This window comes from Erpetoichthys calabaricus, chromosome 1, assembly GCF_900747795.2.
Source record: "Erpetoichthys calabaricus chromosome 1, fErpCal1.3, whole genome shotgun sequence".
Lineage (NCBI taxonomy): Eukaryota > Metazoa > Chordata > Cladistia > Polypteriformes > Polypteridae > Erpetoichthys > Erpetoichthys calabaricus.
In genome coordinates this window covers 11124707-11151530 of record NC_041394.2, presented here as the reverse complement: position 1 = coordinate 11151530, position 26824 = coordinate 11124707, and the positions used below count along the sequence as shown (strand labels likewise).

The following is a 26824-nucleotide window of genomic DNA, read 5'->3' as shown; positions in this document are numbered from 1 at the left end:
GCAGGAGCTTAACTGGGCATTCTAAATTGGGGTTGATTTGAACTCGCACTCCACATACCTCAGTGCAAGACATATGACAGCTCGCATGGAGTTTGCTAAAAGACACCTGAAGGACTCTGAGATGGTGAGAAATAAGATTCTCTGGTCTGATGAGACCAAGATAGAACTTTTTGGCCTTAATTCTAAGCGGTATGTGTGGAGACAACCAGGCACTGCTCATCACTTGTCCAATACAGTCCCCACAGTGAAGCATGGCGGTGGCAGCATCATGCTGTGGGGGTGTTTTTCAGCTGCAGGGACAGGACGACTGGTTGCAATCGAGGGAAAGATGAATGCGGCCAAGTACAGGGATATCCTGGACAAAAATCTTCTCCAGAGTGCTAAGGACCTCAGACTGGGCCGAAGGTTTACCTTCCAACAAGACAATGACCCTAAGCACACAGCTAAAATAACGAAGAAGTGGCTTCACAACAACTCTGTGACTGTTCTTGAATGGCCCAGCCAGAGCCCTGACTTAAACCCAATTGAGCATCTCTGGAGAGACCTAAAAATGGCTGTCCACCAACGTTTACCATCCAACCTGACAGAACTGGAGAGGATCTGCAAGGAGGAATAGCAGAGGATCCCCAAATCCAGGTGTGAAAAACTTGTTGCATCTTTCCCAAGAAGACTCATGGCTGTATTAGCTCAAAAGGGTGCTTCTACTAAATACTGAGCAAAGGGTCTGAATACTTAGGACCATGTGATATTTCAGTTTTTCTTTTTTAATAAATCTGCAACAATTTCAAAAATTCTTTTTTTTGTCTGTCAATATGGGGTGCTGTGTGTACATTAATGAGGGGAAAAAAATAATTTAAATGATTTTAGCAAATGGCTACAATATGACAAAGAGTGAAAAATTGAAGGGGGTCTGAATACTTTCCGTACCCACTGTAGATATGAAAGGCACTATATAATAGATAGCGTGATGGTCAGCCACAGCCACTATCTGGCTGGGATGTCAACAAAGGGGAAGGACCAGGGGAGAGGGCATTGGTGAGGCAATACATCCCCTCGCCAATCCCCTGCCTGGGATTGTTTCCTGCCTTGTGCCCTGTGTTGGCTGGCATTGGCTCCAGCAGACCCCGTGACCCTGTGTTCAGATTCAGCGGGTTGGAAAATAGATAGATAGATAGATAGATAGATAGATAGATAGATAGATAGATAGATAGATAGATAGATAGATAGATAGATAGATGAAAGGCACTATATAATAGATAGATAGATAGATAGATAGATAGATAGATAGATAGATAGATAGATAGATAGATAGATAGATAGATAGATAGATAGATAGATAGATAGATAGATGAAAGGCACTATATAATAGATAGATAGATAGATAGATAGATAGATAGATAGATAGATAGATAGATAGATAGATAGATAGATAGATAGATAGATAGATAGATAGATAGATGAAAGGCAATATATAATAGATAGATAGATAGATAGATAGATAGATAGATAGATAGATAGATAGATAGATAGATAGATAGATAGATAGATAGATAGATAGATAGATAGATAGATGAAAGGCACTATATAATAGATAGATAGATAGATAGATAGATAGATAGATAGATAGATAGATAGATAGATAGATAGATAGATAGATAGATAGATAGATAGATGAAAGGCACTATATAATAGATAGATAGATAGATAGATAGATAGATAGATAGATAGATAGATAGATAGATAGATAGATAGATAGATAGATAGATAGATAGATAGATAGATAGATAGATAGATGAAAGGCAATATATAATAGATAGATAGATAGATAGATAGATAGATAGATAGATAGATAGATAGATAGATAGATAGATAGATAGATAGATAGATAGATAGATAGATAGATAGATAGATAGATAGATAGATAGATAGATAGATAGATACTTTATTAATCCCAAGGGGAAATTCACACCAAGGGTCCAAAATTCCTCCTGAACATTGTGCAGGTTTCATCCACAGGCTACCAGAAGTGCTGGTTAGAGGTTATTGCTGCCAAAGGAGGGTCCACCACTTATTAACTGCAAGGGTTCACTTACTTTTTCCACAGAACACTATGAATGTTTGATGATTGTGTTCAATGAAGAAATGAAAGATTAGAATCATTTGTGTGTCATTAGCATAAGCATATCGTGTGAAGGTCAGATCACATTTTATGATTAGCTAGCCATCCCACCCATGTAGAAGTGAAACAGGACAGCATGGAGGGTCCCGCCCGGCTCCCACTCCTGACATCACGCTTCCCCCGTGTCCTTGGCCCGTAGCCTCTCTCTCGGATTAGCGTGAATATATCACTCCTTGCAAGTGAACTATGGTTTTTAGTGCGATGAGAGAAATCACAAAATCAACCGGAATGTTCAAGCAAATTCTAGACAAGAACCCGATCTAAATCCGTTAAATAGTTCGCTCATTCGCTAGCTAAGTGGAGTTAAAATTACACCCCGAGGCTAGTGCGTGAGTGAGGAGGGTCCCGCTCCCCTCCACTCGGTCTGCTGCTTGTCTCTCAGATTCATGTAAATAAATCGATACCGCAAGCAAACTATGATACTTAGCACGATGAGAGAAGTCGCAAAATCAATCAGCATGTTCAAGTAAAATCTAGAAAAAAAAAAAACAGATCTAAATGCGTTAAGTAGTTCTCGCACGAAAAGCGGACAGACAGACAGACAGACGTTGGATTTTAGTTATATAGAGACTGTCACGCACGAGGGATTAGGGAGCAGCTAAAGGACCCGATGAGCAGCGCGAAACTGCAAGACAGGGGACAATGGCAGTGTACTAACCACCCTCTTTGTTTTAACAGGAAAGACGAAAAAACACCGCCGTGAATACGGCCGAAATCTCTAGCCAGCAGGCTGAGCCACTTCCGGGTTCCTTCATCCCCTCTGGTACCCCCAATAATGACGTCCCTCCATCCCATGAACCTCAGCACCTCCTTTCCCAGCATTCCTTTTCCATTTCCGGCCCCACTCCATAAAATGTCCATGCTTCGGTGTGTCCATGTCTGTACTTGATATTTCATATCTGACCATTCAGACTTTTGGAAAGAGTGTTACAGTATACGGGGATGGATTCCCCAACCCTTGGCTATTGTGTTTGTGCTTTCTTTACAAGATTAATCCAGAAAAGCAGGTCATTTTAAAGGGTTGACATCCCTTTTCTTGCCACTGTATTTGTGTAACAGTGTCACACATGTGCGCATGGCAGGCAGCTAAAGAATTCAAAAGAAGGTAATTCCCAGTCCGACCAGGGGGTAGCAGAGTACGCTAATCCTTTCTCTTATCTCCCCGCTGACCAAATGTGGGAAATTCCTCCTGACTCCCCTGACGTCACTTACGGTTCCGCCCCAGAAGACGTCACTTCCAGGCCAGCAGAAGAGCCCACCTCCTAATAACGAAATAAGTGGTGTCCCCATGAACTCATTTCCAGTTCCGGTCCCAAGCTCCCTCCTCTTCCTGCTTTTCAATTTTATACCCGCTGTGTTTCTTAACCTGTTCAATTATGGTTTGGATTCTGGTCTGTAAGGACCATTTTCTTCAATGTCTGCATCTGCAGCCACTTCCAATTATACAGGAGACTGTCCCAAACCTTTTTTGTTGTGTCATGGGTTGTTTAATTACCTTAACAGCTACAAACCCCACAAACGAAGAACTGTGATAAAAACTCTTACCAAATTATCTAAGTAATAACTGCCTTTGCTACGGGATAATTAAAATAGCCATTGATTAACAACAATCATCTGATTCTTCTTGTCGTGTCTACTTCCCACATTGGTCACATCGGGACCATCCCTGCATGGTGCAGCAGTTCATCACAGCCCCATTCATGACACGTTCACATGGGGATGATTCACATAGGGGTGTACTCAGGCACACTAAATTTTGGAAAATGAGAGAAGAAACCTGAGAAAAGGAAACAGAGACACAGGGAAACCAAGCAACGTCCACCACATCGGCTACGCCGGTCTGTATTTTATATAATGTTACAAAAAAAAAGTAAACACAACAAAACGAAATGTATCAATTATTTTATTTTGAAATCCACTATTGTATCATATAGAATAAACATTACAGAAATAAAACCGGAGCAAGATGGTTAAGTTTCAGATCAAACCAACCTCGGTGGATTGGCTGATAATCTGGAATCTGTTGAATCACCACAGAGGGTCTTGGACAGCAGACAGGCTTGGGCAGATGAACTTTAATGTCAGTAAATGTAAAGAATTACAAATAGGAAGTAAAAATGTGAGGTGTGAGTACACAATGAAATCGAGAGTACGCCTTATGAGAAGGATTCAGGAGTTGTGGTGGACTCTAAGCTATGGACTGCCAGTCAGTGTTCAGAAGCCATTAAGAAGGCTAACAGAGTGTCAGGTTATATAGTGCCTTGATGTGTGGAATACAAGTCACAGGAGGTTCTGCTCAAGCTTTATAACACACTGGTGAGGCCTCATCTGGAGTACTGGGTGCAGTTTGGGTCTCCAGGCTACAAAAAGGACATAACAGCACAAGAGAAGGTTCAGAGAAGAGCAACTAGGCTGATTCAGGGCTACAGGGGATGAGTTCTGAGGAAAAATTAAAAGAGCTGAGCCTTTACAGTTTAAGACAAAGAAGATTAAGAAGACTCATGATTGAAGTGTTTAAAATGATGAAGGGAATTAGTCCAGTGGATCGAGACGGCGACTTTAAAAGGAGTTCATCAAGAACACGGGGACACAGTTGGAAACTTGTGAAGGGGAAATTTCACACAAACATTAGAAAGTTTTTCTTTACACAGAGAGCCACAGACACTTGGAATAAGAGACCAAGTAGTGTGGTAGACAGTAAGACTTTAGGGACTTTGAAAACTCGACTTGATGTTATTTTAGAAGAATTCAGTGGATAGAACTGGCGAGCTTTGTTGTCTTTCAGATTGTTCTGATGTTCAAATAGCTGAATGTATGACAGAAGACAAGCTCTGCTGAAGGCATACACTGATGTGCTTCAGTTTTATGACAGGAGACTTATCACGTAATTTTCATTTCACTGTATGCAGATGCGTATTTACTCTCCAGTAGCCACAATATGAAAGTAATATCAAAAGTCCACCTTATGTGAAGGATTTAGGAGTCGTAGTGGACTCCAAGCTATCAACTGCCAGACAGTGTTCAGAAGCCATTAAGAAGGCTAACAGAATGTCAGGTTATATAGCGCCTTGATGTGTGGAGTACAAATCACAGGAGGTTCTGCTCAAGCTTTATAACACACTGGTGAGGCCTCATCTGAAGTACTGGGTGTAGTTTGGGTCTCCAGGCTACAAAAAGGACATAACAGCACAAGAGAAGGTCCAGAGAAGAGCGACTGGGCTGATTCAGGGCTACAGGGGATGAGTTATGAGGAAAGATTAAAAGAGCTGAGCCTTCACAGTTTAAGACAAAGAAGATTAAGAGGAGACCTGACTGAAGTGTTTAAAATGATGAAGGGAATTAGTCCAGTGGATCGAGACGGTGACTTTAAAAGGAGTTCATCAAGAACACGAGGACACAGTTGGAAACTTATGAAGGGGAAATTTCACACAAACATTAGGAAGTTTTTCTTCACACAGAGAGCCACAAATACTTGGAATAAGAGACCAAGTAGTGAGGTGAGCAGTTGGACTTTAGGGACCTTCAAAACTCAACTTGATGTTATTTTTGGAAGAGCTTTGTTGGGCTTTTCTCGTCGAGACTGTTCTAATGTTCTCATTGAATGATGGGAGTGAGCAACCTTCCAAATGAATGCCCTCTTTTATTCTTGGCTCCTCGTAGGCAGTGACCGATTGGTCCTGGTTGAAACTTTTCATTTCAGTGCTAACAAAAGATTTCAAGGAAAAGCAGAACAGAGCTGATGATTCCTCTGTTTGTGGATGACGACAAGAAATGTTTGGTTATATTGTTAAAACTGTTGAACGTTTAATTATTTGGCCTGACCCCTTTATCTGAGGAGACTTATAAGATTTGTGATACAATTGGTTCCATTTCTTTTTGATTTGGAGCACAGGCAGGTCAAGTGACTCGGTCACACATTGGTGTCAGTAGTGGGATTTGAGCCCTCAGCCTTAACCACTCTGACTGTATGAACTCAAATCCATTATCCAACCCGCTATATCCTAACTCCAGGGTCACGGGGGTGTGCTGGAGCCAATCCCAGCCAACACAGGGTGCTAGGCAGGAACTAGTCCCAGGCAGGGTGCCAACCCACCGCAGGGCACACACCCACACACCAAGCACACACTAGGGCCAATTTAAGATTGCCAATGCACCTAACCTGCATGTCTGTGGACTGCGGGAGGAAACCCACACAGACACGGGGAGAACACGCAAACTCCACGCAGGGAGGACCCGGGAAGCAAACCCGGGTATCCTAACTGCGAGGCAGCAGCACTAGCAGAACTTAAATGCAATTCTATAAACAAAACAAGGCTCACTAGCCAGAACTTCACAAAAACAGGATGAAACTGCTATGAATTGGGTTGTTCAGAATTTTTCATGGGTGTTTGTGTATCAAGTGGCACGTCCTTGCACTTCTTCCGGGGTCTTCAAGGTGAGGAATCTAATTTTGATGTCAGTTTACTGAATCATCGCTTACCTTTTGTGTGCGTTCATCACTGGCATTTTAAATTTTTATGGATATTGCAGATACCATGTGGGCTGGACTGGCATTGCACCCAGAAGGAATGGTTCCTTACCCAGATGGCATCCCTGCCAGGGAAGAGAAAGGTGCCAGAGCCGGAAAAGATGGCCTAGAACAGATGGATGGACAGCCTACCTGAAGTGGAAGAGGTCGCTGGGGACTTTCTATTCCCCCCAGATGCTAGATGGCAGCAGCCCTCCATGATGGCTCCCATTCAGGAGCCAGCAGGGAATGCTGGGAGATGTAGTCCAGTAATACAGCCCTGCTGGAGATCATTGGTGCAGCAAGGGGGCGCTGTAGGGAGAATAATAAAAGCGACCGCACTCCATTATCCAGGGAGTCGGAGCTGGGAGGACGTGGAGGGAGCAACACTCAACTGGATGAGGGCAGTGCGGTGGTGAGAAGAAGAGAGGGATTGTGGAGAGAGAGACAGAGAGAGAGAGAGCCAGTGTTTGTGTGTTTTTGTTACTTTGTAGAAGTGTGATAAGTAAACCTTCCATTATTTCAGCCCGGGACTCTTTGTGTGTTGGTGTTTGGGGTTTGCTGATGCCCCTGGTTCCATCACAATGATGACATTTGTTTCTCTCCGGGTTTAACTCTTTCAGGGCTGATGTTGACATTTGTCAAAAGGAAGAGTCGACGACGGTAATCAACTATAAACTGTGACAAAACCAATCGTTACGTTGGAATCTCATTGGTAGAAGGAAAGTTAGATTCATTGGTTTGACCGAGATTCCTTGTGCTCACATGAGTAGCAAGGTGCACACAATGGAAAAAATGGCACTGACATCTGGCGAGAGATCAATGCGAAAAGCAAAATACTCCGTGGACGATGTCTTGCCTATTATCTCTGAACTGAACCATGACTTGTTGGACTCAGATTTTGATACAAGTGATCAAAAACTATTGTGAGGTTCCATCTTCAGCTGATCGGCCCCCAGCTAGTCATGGTACTGACAATGTTCGCCAGGGAGGACCGCCAGTTAACAATGACAAGTGGTAGAATCCAGATTGTATTGCACTATGACCATGACCGCCGCCGCTGCCGTCCCAGCCTGGCAGCATGCCTTCCGCTCACTCTTGGCAAACTGGCAGCTACAGCATGAAGCAACAGACGTTTCATGTTGATCTCTGTGTGAAAGCATCATTTTATGGAAAAATATTCAGCCCTCAAAGAGTTAAAGGTTGTCTTTTCGTGCACCCCCTCGTCTGAGTTTGTTGAATGCACTTATTCTTTAAACTAATTACTCCGTTGTCTTGTTTTGCTGTTGACCCCTCACTCGCTCTTTTTTGACTTTGATTTTTGCCTCTCATTTTAACATTGACATTTCATTCCTCGATTTCTCGGATTCAATCCTTTTTTGCCTTCTCCTGTTGCTACTTCAAAATATATTTTCTAGTCCTGCTGGCATCACAAAATCGAATACTAAAAGGTTTGAGTGAATCTACAATCTTGGACAAGTAGAAAGTGCAGAGTCCTTCATAATGTCTTGATGCTGATATCAAGTGTCACACACGTCACCTCGTCTCTGGATAGCAACAATTTGGGCACCGTCAATAGTTTTGTGATTAATTGTGGTTGATCTAAAATTTCATCTTTACCTCTGTACTCGCATTTTCTTATCTAAAGAATCCATTTTTGTTGCTAATTATGTTTGTAGACTTTATTTTATGGTTGTTAATTTAGTAACATTACTGTTTTTTGTTTTGGAGATGGATGCCACCATTTTAAGAGCCTTGTGTCGATGGTAATGCTCCCAGCATGCATTGTATGAGCTGATGACATCATCAAAAGCAACAGTATAAAAGTCTGTCCCCTTTAAACAAAGAATGATAAACACTTGGAATAAGCGACCAAGTAGTGTGGTGGACAGGAGGACTTTAGGGCCCTTCAGAACTCGACTTGATATTGTTTTGGAAGAAATAAGTGAATAGGACTGGCGAGCTTTGTTGGGCTGAATGGCTTGTTCTCGTCTGGATTGTTCTAATGTTCTAAATCATTTATTGGTTAATGAATAAAAATCTGCCTGTATGACAAACTACTTTGTTGTAGCCTTCTCTTTCCAGTCTGTTGGCTGAGCTGCCCTCTCTTCATGGAAAATGGCATTGCATTGTAGAAACACTTCCTGAGAGGAGCCACGGAAGGAAGGAAAGAAAGAAAAAAGTGAACATCACAACGTGGCTCACCCCCACCCAGGCTCACTTTCTAGTCTAGTTAGAGAGTGGCGCCACCAAGTGTTCTCTTGGCTCTATTACAAACATTTTATCTTCGATACGAAATTATGTTTTTCACTGATTACTTCACATTGAAAAAGTCCATCCTCAAATACATGTAAAAATACACCACCACTCTGGTCATGGGGGCCCACTTCCAGCTCCTTACAGAAGAGTACAAAATAACTTCTTCTCCCGAAATGGATTTTCAGAAGATGGCACAGGTGTCACCAGTGGGTCTTCTTTGGCATGGGCCTCACAGAAAGCCAGCAGATCGGCCGCAGCCTTGGATACCTGAAAGAGATTGCATGGCGTTCAGCGTAAGTCTAAGTGCCTGCCTGTTGCCGCTTATTTAGATTCATGGAAGTTCTCATCCTATTCCTATTGGAGAAGCTGCTGAGGTTTCAACCTTGAAATTTCAATTCTTCACCACAATTAAAATGGACATTTCCAGCTTCCATACATGTGGACACTGTGAGTGTCTTAGGGGGGCTGATTTACAAGGACTCAGGTGCGATTGGAGAGAGGGCTACACTCTACACATGCAATAACTGTTCCTGTTCCTGTTCTCAGGACCAAGGAAATTCAATGCCGAGTTTGCATCACATCATCAGCTGACTAACAGTGAGCTTACTCCTACTTGTTTTTAAAAGGTACAGGATATCTCAAATTAATCTGGGAGTCCCCAGCAAGTTCCCCATCCATCATTTAATGGTGTTTGTACTTATTTTGCATGACCTCTATGGTCAAACCTCCAATCTTCATTGAACACATTTCAATAAACACATCCAGTGAGCACATTTCAACTCCTTCATTTTGCTGTGATAAAAAATTCTGGTGGGGGAATATGGAGAGAGGGAGACACTCTCAGAAGGGGTGGGGCCTGAGAGAGGGACTTACTATAGTTGGAAAGGGCGGAGCAAGGCAGAAAGACACTGACAGTAGGAGTGGAACAAGGAACAGAGAGAGAGAGAGAGATGCTGTCATAAGGGGTGGGGCCTGAGATAGAGAGAGAGAGATGCTGTCATTAGGGGTGGGGCCTGAGAGAGAGAGAGATGCTGTCATAAGGGGTGGGGCCTGAGAGAGGGATTACTGTGTTTTGTAAGGGTGGAGCAAAGCAGAAAGACACTGACAGTAGGAGTGGAACAAGGAACAGAGAGAGAGAGAGAGAGAGAGAGAGATGCTGTCATAAGGGGTGGGGCCTGAGATAGAGAGAGATGCTGTTATAAGGGGTGGGGCCTGAGATAGAGAGAGATGCTGTTATAAGGGGTGGGGCCTGAGAGAGGGATTACTATGTTTAGTAAGGGCGGAGCAAGGCAGAAAGACACTGACAGTAGGAGTGGAACAAGGAACAGAGAGAGAGAGAGATGCTGTCATAAGGGGTGGGGCCTGAGATAGAGAGAGAGAGATGCTGTCATTAGGGGTGGGGCCTGAGATAGAGAGAGAGAGATGCTGTCATTAAGGGTGGGGCCTGAGAGAGAGAGAGATGCTGTCATAAGGGGTGGGGCCTGAGAGAGAGAGAGAGAGATGCTGTCATAAGGGGTGGGGCCTGAGAGAGAGAGAGAGAGAGATGCTGTCATAAATGGTGGGGCCTGAGAGAGAGAGAGATGCTGTCATAAGGGGTGGGGCCTGAAAGAGGGATTACTATGTTTAGTAAGGGCGGAGCAAGGCAGAAAGACACTGACAGTAGGAGTGGAACAAGGAACAGAGAGAGAGAGAGAGATGCTGTCATAAGGGGTGGGGCCTGAGATAGAGAGAGAGAGATGCTGTCATTAGGGGTGGGGCCTGAGAGAGAGAGAGATGCTGTCATAAGGGGTGGGGCCTGAGAGAGGGATTACTGTGTTTTGTAAGGGTGGAGCAAAGCAGAAAGACACTGACAGTAGGAGTGGAACAAGGAACAGAGAGAGAGAGAGAGAGAGAGAGAGATGCTGTCATAAGGGGTGGGGCCTGAGATAGAGAGAGATGCTGTTATAAGGGGTGGGGCCTGAGATAGAGAGAGATGCTGTTATAAGGGGTGGGGCCTGAGAGAGGGATTACTATGTTTAGTAAGGGCGGAGCAAGGCAGAAAGACACTGACAGTAGGAGTGGAACAAGGAACAGAGAGAGAGAGAGATGCTGTCATAAGGGGTGGGGCCTGAGATAGAGAGAGAGAGATGCTGTCATTAGGGGTGGGGCCTGAGATAGAGAGAGAGAGATGCTGTCATTAAGGGTGGGGCCTGAGAGAGAGAGAGATGCTGTCATAAGGGGTGGGGCCTGAGAGAGAGAGAGAGAGATGCTGTCATAAGGGGTGGGGCCTGAGAGAGAGAGAGAGAGAGATGCTGTCATAAATGGTGGGGCCTGAGAGAGAGAGAGATGCTGTCATAAGGGGTGGGGCCTGAAAGAGGGATTACTATGTTTAGTAAGGGCGGAGCAAGGCAGAAAGACACTGACAGTAGGAGTGGAACAAGGAACAGAGAGAGAGAGAGAGATGCTGTCATAAGGGGTGGGGCCTGAGATAGAGAGAGAGAGATGCTGTCATTAGGGGTGGGGCCTGAGAGAGAGAGAGATGCTGTCATAAGGGGTGGGGCCTGAGAGAGAGAGAGAGAGATGCTGTCATAAGGGGTGGGGCCTGAGAGAGAGAGAGAGAGAGATGCTGTCATAAACGGTGGGGCCTGAGAGAGAGAGAGATGCTGTCATAAGGGGTGGGGCCTGAAAGAGGGATTACTATGTTTAGTAAGGGCGGAGCAAGGCAGAAGGACACTGACAGTAGGAGTGGAACAAGGAACAGAGAGAGAGAGAGAGATGCTGTCATAAGGGGTGGGGCCTGAGATAGAGAGAGAGAGATGCTGTCATAAGGGGTGGGGCCTGAGATAGAGAGAGATGCTGTTATAAGGGGTGGGGCCTGAGATAGAGAGAGACGCTGTTATAAGGGGTGGGGCCTGAGATAGAGAGAGAGAGATGCTGTTATAAGGGGTGGGGCCTGAGATAGAGAGAGACGCTGTTATAAGGGGTGGGGCCTGAGATAGAGAGAGAGAGATGCTGTTATAAGGGGTGGGGCCTGAGAGAGGGATTACTATGTTTAGTAAGGGCGGAGCAAGGCAGAAGGACACTGACAGTAGGAGTGGAACAAGGAACAGAGAGAGAGAGAGAGATGCTGTCATAAGGGGTGGGGCCTGAGATAGAGAGAGAGAGATGCTGTCATAAGGGGTGGGGCCTGAGATAGAGAGAGATGCTGTTATAAGGGGTGGGGCCTGAGAGAGGGATTACTATGTTTAGTAAGGGCGGAGCAAGGCAGAAAGACACTGACAGTAGGAGTGGAACAAGGAACAGAGAGAGAGAGAGATGCTGTCATAAGGGGTGGAGCCTGGGAGAGGTAGAGAGAAAAAGAGAGAGAATGAAAGAGTGCATAAGATCCTGGGAGAGGGAGAAAGTGAGAAATAATGAGTCAGAGAAAGACTCCCAGTAGAGGCAAAGCCTAGAAAAAGGACAGTGTCATGAGGGACAGAGCCTGGGAGCAAGACACTGTTGGAAGCTGTTGACAGACAGAGAAGGTGGAATCTGGGAGAGAAGAGAGAGTGAGATGGAAAGACACTGTCAGAAAGGGTGGAGCCTGGAAGAGAGAGTGAGGGACACTCACACACACTGCCAGTAGAGTCAAAGCCTGGGAGAGGGACTGCATCAGAAGGGGTGGAGCCACACACTGCTAATAGTGATAGGGCAAAGGAGAAAGAGAGAGAGAATGAGAGAGATGCTGCACGAAGGGTGGAGCCTGGGAGAGGTAGAGAGAAAGAGAGAGAGAGATGCTGTCTCTGGGGGTGGAGCCTGAGAAATACATTGGAGATAGAAGATGAAGCACTTAAAGAGCAGCAGATGTGAGACCTGCTCCTATGTTTAAATCTAATAGTCTCAGCATATGCCCACCAAAAAACCTCCAGAAGGACTCTGGCTTGGATTGGCTCAGCTATTACAGTTGGGTAAAGTTAGGACAGACAGTGTTGCCTCTGATTCCCAAAAGACTGGTGTGAGGTGGGGTGGGTGGCCTGCAGTGGCATTAACTACCACCAAAGGACATTATTAAAAGTTATCAGAACATCACATACTGAAAACCAAAAAAAGAAATGCCAAGTAATGTTAACAAAATTCCAATATTTTTCAATGGCTAAATTCTATTGGGGCGACACAGTGGCGCAGTGGTAGCTTTATGGTAACGCTGCTGCCTCGCAGTAAAGAGACCCGGGTTCGCTTCTCGGGTCCTCCCTGTGTGGAGTTTGCATGTTCTCCCCTTGTCTGCGTGGGTTTCCTCCCACACTCCAAAGACATGCATTGGTGATTCTAAATTGGCCCTAGTGTGTGCTTGATGTGTGTGTGTGTGTGTCCTGCAGAGGATTGGTGCCCTGGGGTTTGTTTCCTGCCTTGTGCCCTGTGATGACTGGGATTGGCTCCGGCAGACCCCCCGTGACCCTGTGTTAGGATTAAGCAGGTTGAAGAATGGCTGGGTGGCTTGGCTGGCTAAATTCTATTGTGCACAATTAAGCGACGTGATTTATGGTAATGAAGATAACTACTTTAAAATAACAAGTTGTGCAAGTTTACACACCCTTTAAATAGGGTCACAAAAAAGTGGCTCACGTTAAAGGTCACAGCCTTCAAGCACACCTGTTCAAAGGTATGACAGAACACTGCAGGGTCTGGAAGCAACCTGGAAACAGGCCAGTGGCACAAGGGACAAAGAAACTGTCACTTCATTCAAAGAGAAACTGCAATGCACATATAATGGAAAACTGCAAAAAAATGACCATGATGATAACATTTGAGTTTATTAGCATTTTTAAAATATGTTCAGGGTGGCTCAGAAGTATGCCCTGCAGTAAGGAGACCAGGGTTCATTTCCTGCCTGTGTGGAGTTTGCATGTTCTCCCACCGGATGATCCAATTTTCCCCCTTAGTCCATAGACATACAGGTTAGGTGGATTGCCAACTCTATATTAATAGTGTGTTGTTTGTGTGTGTGTGTGTTCCCCATGCGATGGTCTGACACCCTGCTCAGAGGCTGTTCCTGCCTTGTGCCCTGTGCTCCAGCCCCTTACAACCCTACTCAGGATGAAGTGAGCTTAGAATCTTGTATGACACAACGATTGAGGCAAGCGTACTGCGTAAAAGTGCCATCTGCTGGGGGATGAGGGAAATGCCCCACTTGTCTTTAATACACAGAGGCCACTGATTATAAATTGTGAAAGACACTTAGAGCAGGGGTGTCGAACTCCAGTCCTGGAGGGCCGCAGTGGCTGTAGGTTTTCATTCTAACCATCTTCTTAATTAGTGACCAATTTTTGCTGCTAATTACTTCTTTTAATTAACTTGACTCAGGCCCTTTAGTTGTTTCTTTTTCCTTAATTAGCATCCAACCCGCTGAATCCGAACACAGGGGTCTGCTGGAGCCAATCCCAGCCAACACAGGGCACAAGGCAGGGAACCAATCCCGGGCAGGGTGCCAACCCACCGCAGGACACACACAAACACACCCACCCACACACCAAGCACACACTAGGGCCAATTTAGAATTGCCAATCTACCCAACCTGCATGTCCTGTGGGAGGAAACCGGAGCGCCCGGGGGAAACCCACTCAGACACAGGGAGAACATGCAAACTCCACGCAGGGCGGACCCGGGTGGCGAACCCAGGTCCCCAGGTCTCCCAACTGCGAGGCAGCAGCGCTACCCACTGCACCACCATGCCGCCCTCCTTAATTAGCAGCCAAACAATAATGAGACACAAAACAAGCTGCCACATCACACAATATCTGAAAATAAAGAAAGGCGATGTTCTCAGTGAGGTTGATCTCTCAACTCACCAAAACACTTTGACAATGTTCTTATAAAAAACAGAAAATCAACAGTTTTGGAAATGTCTGCTATTGCAGAACGAGAGCAGCAACAAGCCGTGGAATTAAATAACGGGTTTAATTAACAGCAAGCATTGGCTTGTCATTAAGAAACTGGTTGGAGTTTGAAGCCCCAGTTTAACATTTCATTTCTGTTTGGCTGTCATTTAATGAGGAAACAAATCAATTCAGAAGACTGAATCCTTCTAACAGGGCAATTAAAATGAAGGGAAAAAAGTGAATTAGCAGTGAAAACTGGCCACTGATTAGGAAAAGGGTTAGAATGAAAACCTGCAGCCACTGCGGCCCTCAAGGCCTGGAGTTTGACACCTGTGCTTTAGAGTGTGGGCGGCATGGTGGCACAGTGGTAACGCTGCTGCCTCGCAGTAAGGAGACCTGGGTTCGCTCCCCATGTCTGTGTGAGTTTCCTCCCACAGTCCAAAGACATGCAGGTCAGGTGCATTGACGATTCTTAATTGTGAGCTTGGTGTGTGTTAGTGGGTTGGCGCCCTGCCCGGAACTGGTTCCTGCCTTGCACCCTGTGTTGGCTGGGATTGGCTCCAGCAGACCCCCGTGACCCTGTAGTTAGGATGTAGCAGGTTGGATAATGACTGACTGACTGACTGACTTTAGAGTACAGTACGGGCAAACAGATAAGAGTTACAAAGTGAAGGGAGCTGAGGCATAACGAAAGGACTTGTGAAGCCTTTGGCTGTATGAATGTGTGAATAAGTGACAAAAGTTGTAAAAAAAAACCTTTTCTGGTAGGTTATGTATCAAATATAATGAAAAGGAGCAGAAAGAAAAATCCCTGTATTGACACAACAAAGAAGAAATTCATAATAATGAGAAAAATAGTTGGACAGTGAAGTGCCCCCTTTATGCCTGCTTACTCTAAGACAGAATTTGGAATTTGGCCCAACAGAAGATTGAAAGCTCACCAAAAAAGGGACCACTAGTGGCACAGCTCCTCCACCTCTAAAATCAGATCATGTTTTCAGAAGACCCCACTGAGCCCACCCTATTAAGGGGTTCAGCTAAACGTGTGTATCAAAAGCCAAGCTGACCTTCATCCGGTCGATGTTCACCTCGAGTTTGAGCTGCTCCACCGTCTTACGGGCCTCTGCAATCTTGGCCATGTTGTTGGACATCTCTTAATGTGCTGCTTTTGGCACCCGTTTGGCAGGACCCTGGAATGAAAGGAAGGAGATGAGAAGGTTCAAACTGATCTCAGTACAATCATAAGCACAGAATCTCGGTGTTTAACTCTTTTAGGGATCATTTTTTTTGTATCTTTTCTCCCAGGGCTGAATATTTTTCCAAAAACTAATTTTTTTCAAAAAAAGAACACAAAGCAATGGTTTAACATATCAAATCAGCAAAAAATATTTACCTTTGACAAATGTTACTGTCTTGCATGTTGTATGAGTCTGCATACTCTATGATTTCACATCCATGTTACACAGCAAAGTCTGATCTCGCTCAAAGCAGCCACCTGCATGCCTCGCCAGGTTGCACTCCTTACCATACGTGTTGCTTTGGTGCCTCCTTTTCATTTGTCTGTTGCTGCACTTTGTCACATGTATTGTTATTGTGTACTGTAGAGAGACAAGTCACCCGTCTGACATCGTGCCATGCCACTGCCACCAAGTTTTCCACCCGCATGAAAACCGTATTGTCACCTCTTTTCCTCTTCAGCCTGTGAAGGTCTGTGTCTCCTGTTCACCCTCACTGTGCCACAAGCTCCAATGCCCCAGCTTTGTAGCTCCATGAACAATTCTGGTCATGTATAAAAATTGTCCAAATGTACACAACATGACCCAAATGTTCATAGCCCTGAAGCAGCTCCAGCACAACCTGACTTGTCAAGGGACAGTTCTCTCTTTGAAAGGAATATTTTCCTGGATATGTGATTACTTTCAGGCAGAAACCAGTGTTTGCTTCTGCCAGTACAAAATTCTTTATGGGCTTGCCTGGCATATATTGGCAGAATAAAAGGCATCCCTTGTATTTTATCATAGATTCATGCACAGACAAATCACGGCCAGGCTGATAAAATTATTTCTATGTTGGTTCCACGATGTCAAGCAGGGGCTGAACTTTCTACAGTACATAGGGTTATAGCCTGGCTCACCCCTTGGGATTTGCTTCTGGTTATCACAGAAGTGAATAAAACTTTGCAGCAGCACGTACCTATCATCACACGGCATAACCTGTCCAAAGCCACCAGGGGACAAAGCACGTTTGGACCAGTGCTCCCTGAAGTTATATCATTAGTCTAGTCCCATCTCTATCTGTTGTAGCACATAGAGGCTTTGTCCACCTCTTGAACCCTCAGGTACCACTCTGATGACCAGGTGAAAGTATAAATATTCTTTATTTTATAAGAATACCGTGCACAAAGCACTCTCCACACCCCACTCATAAACACTACAATTCTCTTCAATAACCAATACCTCCTCACCCAGACACTTCGCCCTCCTACCTCCCAGCTCAGCTCAGTGTCTGGGCTTTCCTTAGTCCTTTTATAGCTCCTGACCCGGAAGTGGTTCCAAGCACAACCCACAAGTCCATTTCCTTCCGGGTCAGGTGCAAACAGTCCACTTCTTCATCCCGGGAGCACGTCGCTTCCTCCAGTCACGTGACTGTGACGCACTCCCAGGTTATAGGGCATGCAAGAGCCCACTAGCCCCCCTACAGCGACTCCTGGCGGCCCCCAAGGTATCCAGCAGGGCTGTGTCACAACACTACAAAGTCCATGAGGCCCTGCTGGAACTCGGGGCACGAATATGCTGTCCGGAGGGCTCCTCCTAGTGGCCCGGGGGTGAGGGCCGGACTGGAAAGCCGGTAATCCTCCACACTATCTATCTATCTAATCTCGCCTACTATACTAAAATTAAATTCTATCTATCTATCTATCTATCTATCTATCTATCTATCTATCTATCTATCTATCTATCTATCTATCTATCTATCTATCTATCTATCTATCTATCTATCTAATCCCGCCTACTATACTAAAATTAAATTCTATCTATCTATCTATCTATCTATCTATCTATCTATCTATCTATCTATCTATCTATCTATCTATCTATCTATCTATCTATCTATCTATCTGTCTATCTATCTATCTATCTATCTATCTATCTATCTATCTATCTATCTATCTATCTATCTATCTATCTATCTATCTATCTATCTATCTATCACACACATCATAGCTGCCATGCGTTCCCAGCATTCATTTGCCGCGTCCTCCGAGCACATCCTCAGAAATTAACATGACGCATGCACAAATTGCAGTACCAGCAAAAAGTCTGGGGGGGGGGGGGGCATAGTGTGATCAAGTCGGGAAGTGACGTCAGAGTTTCTGTTTACTGTCTACATGTGGCAGAAAGGTGCTTTGAGGATCCTACAGGAATGATGATAAATGGTTCAAAGTGGTGAAGCAAAACGACAAAATGCATTTGTGGTGCTTTTACTGTATATTCAAGTGTCGCATATTCCCCATTGTAATGACACGATACGTTTTAAAGGTCTCACATACCATCTTCTGTGCCGTCTTTTTGTGGTTTTTTTTGCACCTTCACAATAGCATCACAACGTACAGCGGCATATTTGAGCCACAGAGGAAAAAAAAAGTTAGGGACATTTTGTGATGAAAGTGGAAATTTCGGCTTTAATCTCGAAATGTCCACTTTAATCTCGTTGTTTATTTTATCATTAAAGTAGACCGTCATAAACATCATCTTAAAAGCGACCCAGTTGTTAATGGCTACCTGCTTCTGGGGCTTCCTTCTGAGCTGACAGCAGCAACAGGCAGTGATCGCCACACAGAACACGTCACATTTCTGATATTCCAGCTCTCTGCACATTTAGAATCCTTAGATTTATACTTGATATCACTTTCATGGTGAAAGGCATTACATTGTGTATGTTTTTAAATGGTTACCTTCATTTAAATAATGAATACTAACTACACATATGCGGGCAGCATGGTGGAGGAGCGGAAGTGTTGCTGCCTCGCAGTATGGAGTCACGTCCCTGGTGTTCCCTGCCTGGAGTTTGCATGTTTTCCTGGTGGGTTTCCACAGTGTGCTCACGTTGCCTTCCATGCAGGTTTGGGGATTTGGTGATGCTAAACGATGCCAGTGTATCTGTGTGCTTGTATCCACCTTACAATGAGCTGATGCCCCATCCAGGGATTGTTTCCTCCTCGTGCCCAATGCTAGCTGGAATGGGTGCATCCCTGGATTGATGGATGCAATCATTAAACATCCATCCTTTTCAGAGATATTGCAGCAGTGTGTCCTCGGAATTTAATGGATATCTCAGACAATTCACAACACAGCGAAGCCAAACCTGTCCTCACCGTGATGATCTCTCACATTGCCACCTGGTGGAATCTTCCAGATTTATGTAAAGTATGCACGCAAGTAGAAACAGTACAACGCTTAGCAGTAGCATCCACAGGCGCACACGTTGCATCGGGTGAAGTATAAACCCGGCCTAAGAGACTAACTCCATTTTCTATTTGGTGTGTCCACTCGTTGCTTTTCAAAGTCCCCCAGTTCTCAGGTTCCCTCTCTGTCTTTCTGTTGCAAGTCTATGTGGGCATTGCCTATTCTGCTTGGCATTTAGTGGCACCCGAGGCCTGTGAAGACAACAGATTTCACAGAGATGGAGAAATTCAACTGCAGACTCCTCCAGACAGAGGAACCACAAACTGAACCTTTAATCAATGGGACAACATTAACAAAATTTTAGAGCAATCTGAACCAGAACAGACCATTCAGCCCAACAAAGCTTGCCAGTCGTATATCCACTTAATTCTTCAAAAATAACATCCAGTGGAGACAACAAAATAATGTGATGGACAAAAAAGTGATGGAGAAAATACAAAGTGTCACCACACAGGGAGACAACCTCAGTGCTCATCTACTGATAATTACACTCCAGACCAGAGTGTGGCACTGTTGCCTAATGCTATTCCTCTTCCTCTCCTCTTGCAGAATGAATGATTGGTGGTCGCTCCATCTCTGACATCACTTCCACATTCCACCCTCCTGGACCCACCCCTTCCAGGTCTCCACCTTGAAAACTGGCTCCAGACGCCCTTTTGGGACATTCTGAAGAAGTCTACCTTCTGAACAAGACAACTTTGCTTTTGCTGATTCTCTCGATTTTTTCATTCATTTATTCATAATAATTCACCTAAGGTGCCCCAACCCTTTATGAGGGGTCCTTTTCTCAATTTGCAGAGGGTAACTAAAAAAAATAAAGGCAATTTGAAAATTATGCAGTAACCCCATTGATAGAAGCTGACACGGTACAACATGTTTGCAATGGCTTATGGGTAGTTTGAACATGCATAGCACTGTGCTCTGCCATTGGTCTAGTTGAAGCCAAGATCAAGTGGACATGTATGCTCCACTGCTGAACAATGTGCCATAGTGAGATTTCTTTGGCTAGAAGGAGGGATATCTGCTGAAATTCACTAACAGATGCTATATAGTAAAGGAGTATTTACCCTTTTAATACTCATTATAAGCAGTGTGACCACAAGGGGGCATAACAACACTCCAAACCTCAAACACAACTATGAACGACACAATAGTTGATTTGAGGTGTGGTGCTTGCATGTGGAAGATTTTGCTGTGAACAGACAACATGCGGTCAAAGGAGCTCTCCTTGCAGGTGAAAGAAGCTATCCTTGAGCTGCGAAAACAGAAAAAACCCATCTGATAAATTGCTACAATATTACAAGTGTCAAAATCTACAGTTTGGTACATCCTGAGAAAGAAAGCAAGCACTGGTGAACTCAGTAATGCAAAAAGACCTGGACGTCCACGGAAGACAACAGTGGTGGATGATCGCAGAATCATTTCCATGGTGAAGAGAAATCCCTTCACAACAGCCAACCAAGTGAACAACACTCTCCAGGGGGTCGCCGTCTCAATATCCAAGTCTACCATAAAGAGAAGACTGCGTGAAAGTAAATACAGAGGGTGCACTGCAAGGTGCAAGACACTCATAAGCCTCAAGAATAGAAAGGCTAGATTGGACTTTGCTAAAGAACATCTAAAAAAGCCAGCACAGTTCTGGAAAAACATTCTTTGGACAGATGAAACCAAGATCAACCTCTACCAGAATGATGGCAAGAAAAAAGTATGGAGAAGGTGTGGAACAGCTCATTATCCAAAGCATAGCACATCATCTGTAAAACACGGTGGAGGGAGGCAGTGTGATGGCTTGGGCGTGCATGGCTGCCAGTGGCACTGGGACACTAGTGTTTATTGATGATGTGACACAGGACAGAAGCAGCCGAATGAATTCTGAGGTGTTCAGAGACATACTGTCTGCTCAAATCCAGCTAAATACAGCAGTCAAATTGATTCATGATACAGATGGACAATGACCCAAAACATACAGCCAAAGCAACCCAGGAGTTTATTAAAGCAAAGAAGTGGAAAATTCTTGAATGGCCAAGTCAGTCACCTGATCTTAACCCAATTGAGCAGACATTTCACTTGTTGAAGACTAAACTTCAGACAGAAAGGCCCACAAACAAACAGCAACTGAAAGCCGCTGCAGTAAAGGCCTGGCAGAGCATTAAAAAGGAGGAAACCCAACATCTGGTGATGTCCAGGAGTTCAAGACTTCAGGCTGTCATTGCCAGCAAAGGGTTTTCAACCAAGTATTAGAAATGAACATTTGATTTCCAGTTATTTCATTTGTCCAATTACTTTTGAGCCCCTGAAATGAAGGGATTGTGTTCACAAAATGCTTTAGTTGCCTCACAGTTTTATGCAATCATTTTGTTCACCCCACTGAATTAAAGCTGAAAGTCTGCACTTCAACTGCATCTGAGTTGTTTCATTTAAAATTCATTGTGGTAATGTACAGAACCAAAATTAGAAAAAAGTTGTCTCTGTCCAAATATTTATGGACCTAACTGTAGGTCACCTCTGATGCCTGCAGCTTTTCGTTTCAGAATTCACCTTTGGTGTGGGACGATTGAGTCAAAGGCTTTTTGAAAGTCAAAGAACATTCTGTCATATGCTTTGTTTTTGTCATCTACTACAGTCGCCCGCTAATCTCTCTATTATAAAAAAAAAACTTGCGACGAGATGTGATCTTTTGAAGAGAGACAGATTAGAAGACAGACACTTCAGAGAGAGACACTTCATGTCCCGCAACACCGTCAAGTCACATCATACTGACATCCTTTGGAAGCAAGTCCCGTGAGACAGTGATCTTGGCAGTTCACGCCGTACTTACAACCATTTTCAAACAAGAACACGGTCATCTAACCACTCAGTTACATTATTAATGCGTATCTAAAACTTGAAGCTAATCGTTTCTTCTTTATTAAATTGAATCAAGCAAAACTTAGAACGGAACATATGCAAGGTCTCATTTATCACGTTCAAAATTCAAATATCAATAGTTCAGACAAATTCAAAGTAGGTAAAGCAGTAATATTTCCATCATCATATCAAGGTAGTCCAAGAGCATTGAGACAGTTATATCATGATGCAACGGCAATATCCAGAACTATCGGTCGGCAAGATTTATTCATTACAATGAAGTTGTACCCTTTACCCAGCCGGAGCCACACCACTAGGACCTGTGGCCTGGATGAATTACTGAGAAAACGTACCTATACCAAGCCGTACCCCTGACAAATAATATTTTCCCTCCTCCCCAATCGACGGTTCAAAGACTAGCAAACAAAAGCTACTGTAGGAATATATTAAATACAACACAATGACAGATACAAGAATACAAATCCACGACGTAAAATATATCTCTATATATCCCTCCACCAAAGCAGCCAAGTGAAAGCAACACATATACAATAACAAGACCTCTCTTTCCCCTGCACACGTATAACAAACACAAAACACAAATAATATCAATGGATGAGTAGTGAATGACAATGAACATGAAATTGAGTCCAGGTAAATCACTGTCCAGAATACGGATAACTGATCAAAAATGGATGAGTTTGAATCTCCCGAGTAAAACAGAACAACCTCACCGTGCTTCCTTGGCGAATGGTGGATAATAATGTCCAACCCCGGGGTTTCTGGTGATGATGGTGCTGCCGTGATTTCAGCGGAATGAGAATCAAACTGGAACCAGGCGCGATGTAAATAATAGCAGAATAATGTTGATTGGTTGTCGATACTTGAAATCTCTGTCTCTCTCCTTCCTCCTTCTTCTTTCCCTCCTGATCGTTTAAATAATGAAGAGCAGGATGTAACTGAAAAAATTCCGGTACTGACGTGTCCAGGAGTCACCGCAACATCCTTCCCCGTTTCTCATTACGGGGACATTTAAACAGACACATATTCGTTTAAACAGGGTGCTCTGATGAGAACGTGACTGGGTGCAAACACTATAAACAACAATACCTATGTGGCCCTGCTACAACGTGCAATCCACAAAGTCCAGAACCAGGCTGATTCTTGAGGACAATGCCACCGGCTACATCAGCTCTGGATATTCCCACTTTCGTAAGTAGATTGTTTTATCAGAAAGTCTTATTTTTATTGAATGAACTTGAAACGGTGTTCGGTCACATCAGAGCATACATTTACACAATCGAATTTCAAAAACGGGGTTTGCCTCACATGCATTTATTGGTTACTTTGCAAAATTAATGATTAAATGCTGATGACGTAGCTCGGTTTGTCTGTGCTGAAATTCCAAACAGAGAAACCGATCCTGAATTACAGAGCAAAGTCATTAAGTACATGTCTCACGAACCTCATTTAAAAGATTCAGTATGTTGGGACTCGAAAGAAAAAAAGAGTTTAAAGAAATTTCCTAAAGCGTTCATTCAAACAACAGATAAGACTAAGGCTGGCTTTCCTGATTATCGCCGAAGAGATAATCGTCACGAACAACAAACTTATCACAGAAAGAAAGTTGTTAAAATTGTGATGCTCGATAATTCAATGAGTGTACCATATAACCCGTATTTGCTCAAGCGATTCGATTCATATTATTCATATCGATTGTCATATTAATGTTGAGTATTGTGCATCGGTTATGAGTATTAAGTACATCTACAATTACATTCATAAAGGGCACGATAGAGTATGCGTAACTTTATCGAAAGAACAGTCTCAGGACAAAGTTCAAGTGTATTTAGATCAGTGTAATGGAAAGTGGGTGGCATTTAATGGAATTACCAATGCACGGTCAAAGTCATTCTGTTGAATTATTACCAATTCATTTACCAGGTCAGAATATGATTCAATTTAAAGAGGGCGTAAAAACAGAAGCTTTAGAGGTAGCAAAAATAAAAATACAAAATTATTGGCTTATTTTGAACTTAATAAAGCAGTCGTAAATGCAAAAGCATATACGTATGCGCAAATTCCTCAACACTACATGTGGCAGAAACAAAAAAGAGTGTGGCATCCAAGAAAAATTAAATGCAAAAGTGTCGCGTGATTAAATATTGAATCACCAAAAGAAATCTAACAGTTTCATTTAAAATTGTTGATACATGAATCAAAAGGAGCAACTTCATATAAAGCTGTTCTAACTATAGATGGAACTACATATGGTACCTTTCAAGAAGCGGCACGAGCAGCTGGGTTATGTAAATCGGACGACTATATGTTTGAAATAATGTCTGATGCCACTTCTCTAATGATGCCTGACAAATTAAAAACACTTCTTTGTGTACTTAATTATGATGGCTGAAGTCGATGCTTTACAATTACACTGCACAGCAAAGTTTTTGCTTCTTGAACACTGTTAGGTGTTTCTTATAGATTTTTGGGTGCTGATCACAAATATCACATCGACATTTACCCATCACGTACCATTTCAGTTTTGTCATGATTTTGTCTTCTATGCTGCTGCTGAAGAATGTGAATTTCCCATTGGGATTAATAAAGTATCTATCTATCTATCTATCTATCTATCTATCTATCTATCTATCTATCTATCTATCTATCTATCTATCTATCTATCTATCTATCTATCTATCCATCCATCCATCCATTTTCCAACCCACTGAATCCGAACACAGGGTCACGGGGGTCTGCTGGAGCCAATCCCAGCCAACACAGGGCACAAGGCAGGAACCAATCCCGGGCAGAGTGCCAACCCACCGCACTATCTATCTATCTATCTATCTATCTATCTATCTATCTATCTATCTATCTATCTATCTATCTATCTATCTATCTATCTATCTATCTATCTATCTATCTATCTATCTATTTGTATCCAAACATTTTCGCTCCCGTAAGTGACTTATCAACAACGGTTTGTGCAGCCTGGGCATGTCCAGCCATGGAATCAGGTCAGGTTGGAAGCTGTTCTGTGGAAGTTGACATCCTGGGCAGGTCTGAACGAGCTTGACGCTGTCTCAGCATGCTATAAAGGTGGCTTGCATACACCGATCCTGCTCATTTGGTTAATATAGATAGTCAGTGTGTATGTGTAGTATCATAGTATCTGTAGCAATATAACAGTAAGTAGGATTGATGCTATAGACGTTTTTGTGTCTCGTCAATGTCGTAACAGCCGCGATACATTCTGCTATACCTGTGGCGAATATATAGTTGCACCTCAGAGACATTGGATGACTGCTCTTGTGAAGAAAGCTTATCATCTGTATTTCAGTTGGTGATCAAGACAAGGAAAGGGCGCCTCATATTTGCTGTGTGACATGTGCCGTCAGTCTGAGAGCCTGGCTCAGAGGCACTCGAAAGACGAAGCCATTTGCTGTTCCGATGATATGGCGAGAACAGAAAGACCACGTGATGGACTGTTACTTCTGTTTGACTAATGTGTCTGGTTTCTCTGCCAAAAACAAGAAGTCAACTGAATATCCTAATCTGCCTTCAGCAATGAGACCCGTGCCACATGACGACAGTCTTCGAATTCTGAAACCACCAGAGGATTGGACCTTAGACGAACCAGATGAAAAAACTGCAATGCAGGGTACTGACAGTGACAGTGACCCGGATTTTGAACTGTGCTCATCAGGCGATCCACATCTGATAACACAGTCCGAATTGAACGATTTGGTCAGAGATTTGGGTCTGTCAAAAGCAAAAGCCAAGCTACCGGGTTCGAGACTGCAGGAATGGTGTTTGCTGTCACCAGGTACGAACATTTCTGTGTTTCGAGGCCGACATCATGATATAACCACATTTTTTGCACAAGTCGACAGTCTCTGTTTCTGTTGTGACATTGAAGGATTGTTCTCAGCCTTGGGTTGTGATCACAACCTGGAAGAGTGGAGTCTCTTCATTGATTCATCAATGTTAAGCCTGAAAGCTGTTCTGCTACACAATGGCAATGTTTATCCTTCAGTACCTGTTGGCTATGCAGCACACATGAAAGAAACGTATGAGAATATGGGACTGTTGCTGAAGCACGTCCAGTATAGCAGGTACAACTGGAATATCTGTGGAGATCTTAAAGTCGTTGCTCTGTTACTGCAGCTCGGCTATTCAAAGTACTGTTGTTTCATCTGTGAATGGGACAGCCGTGCCAAAGAGTCGCAGTATTCTCGACAGAACTGGCCACTCCGTAAAAAGTTAGTTCCAGGACAGAAAAATGTGTCACATGAATCGCTTGTCGACCCGGCAAAGATATTTTTGCCTCCTCTTCACATAAAACTGGGACTCATGAAAAATTTCATGAAAGCACTGAACAAGGAAGGCAAAGGTTTTTGTTATTTAAGACAGATGTTCTCAAGAACAAGGGGGCTTCGCCCCCTGCTTGCTTCGCTCGCCTACCCCCGGCGTTTTGAACCCGTGCCCACTGGGCAGCCACGTGTGAGGATGACGCACGTTTAATACGGAGCGCTCGCCCGTGTCACTCTGGGGCTCTCCACTGTTACTACGGAGCCCCGTCCGTACCATTATGCGGTGCATAGTGGAGTACTGCGGACCCCGTAGTGTTTCCCGTTTTAGTTTGTATTTCGGCTAGTCGAGCTCTTGTCTTTGAAGCTTTTGAATTCCGGTCTTCATTATCTGTAACCTGCTGTCCATGTGTTTGGTC

The 26824-nt window shown here is 43.8% G+C and overlaps 1 protein-coding gene across 1 annotated transcript in view; it reads right to left on the bottom strand.

Moving 5' to 3' along the window:
* Positions 1 to 8989: 8989 nt before the first annotated feature.
* Positions 8990 to 26824, bottom strand: part of gng8 (guanine nucleotide binding protein (G protein), gamma 8) — a 40026-nt gene continuing 22191 nt past the window's right edge. Inside the window, exons 2-3 of the mRNA XM_028792431.2 lie at positions 15847 to 15969; positions 8990 to 9212 (exon numbers count right to left, since the gene is read on the bottom strand). Coding sequence (XP_028648264.1) covers positions 9084 to 9212; positions 15847 to 15930 — 213 coding nt within the window. The 5' untranslated portion in view covers positions 15931 to 15969 and the 3' untranslated portion in view covers positions 8990 to 9083. The remainder of the gene's footprint in view (positions 9213 to 15846; positions 15970 to 26824) is intronic.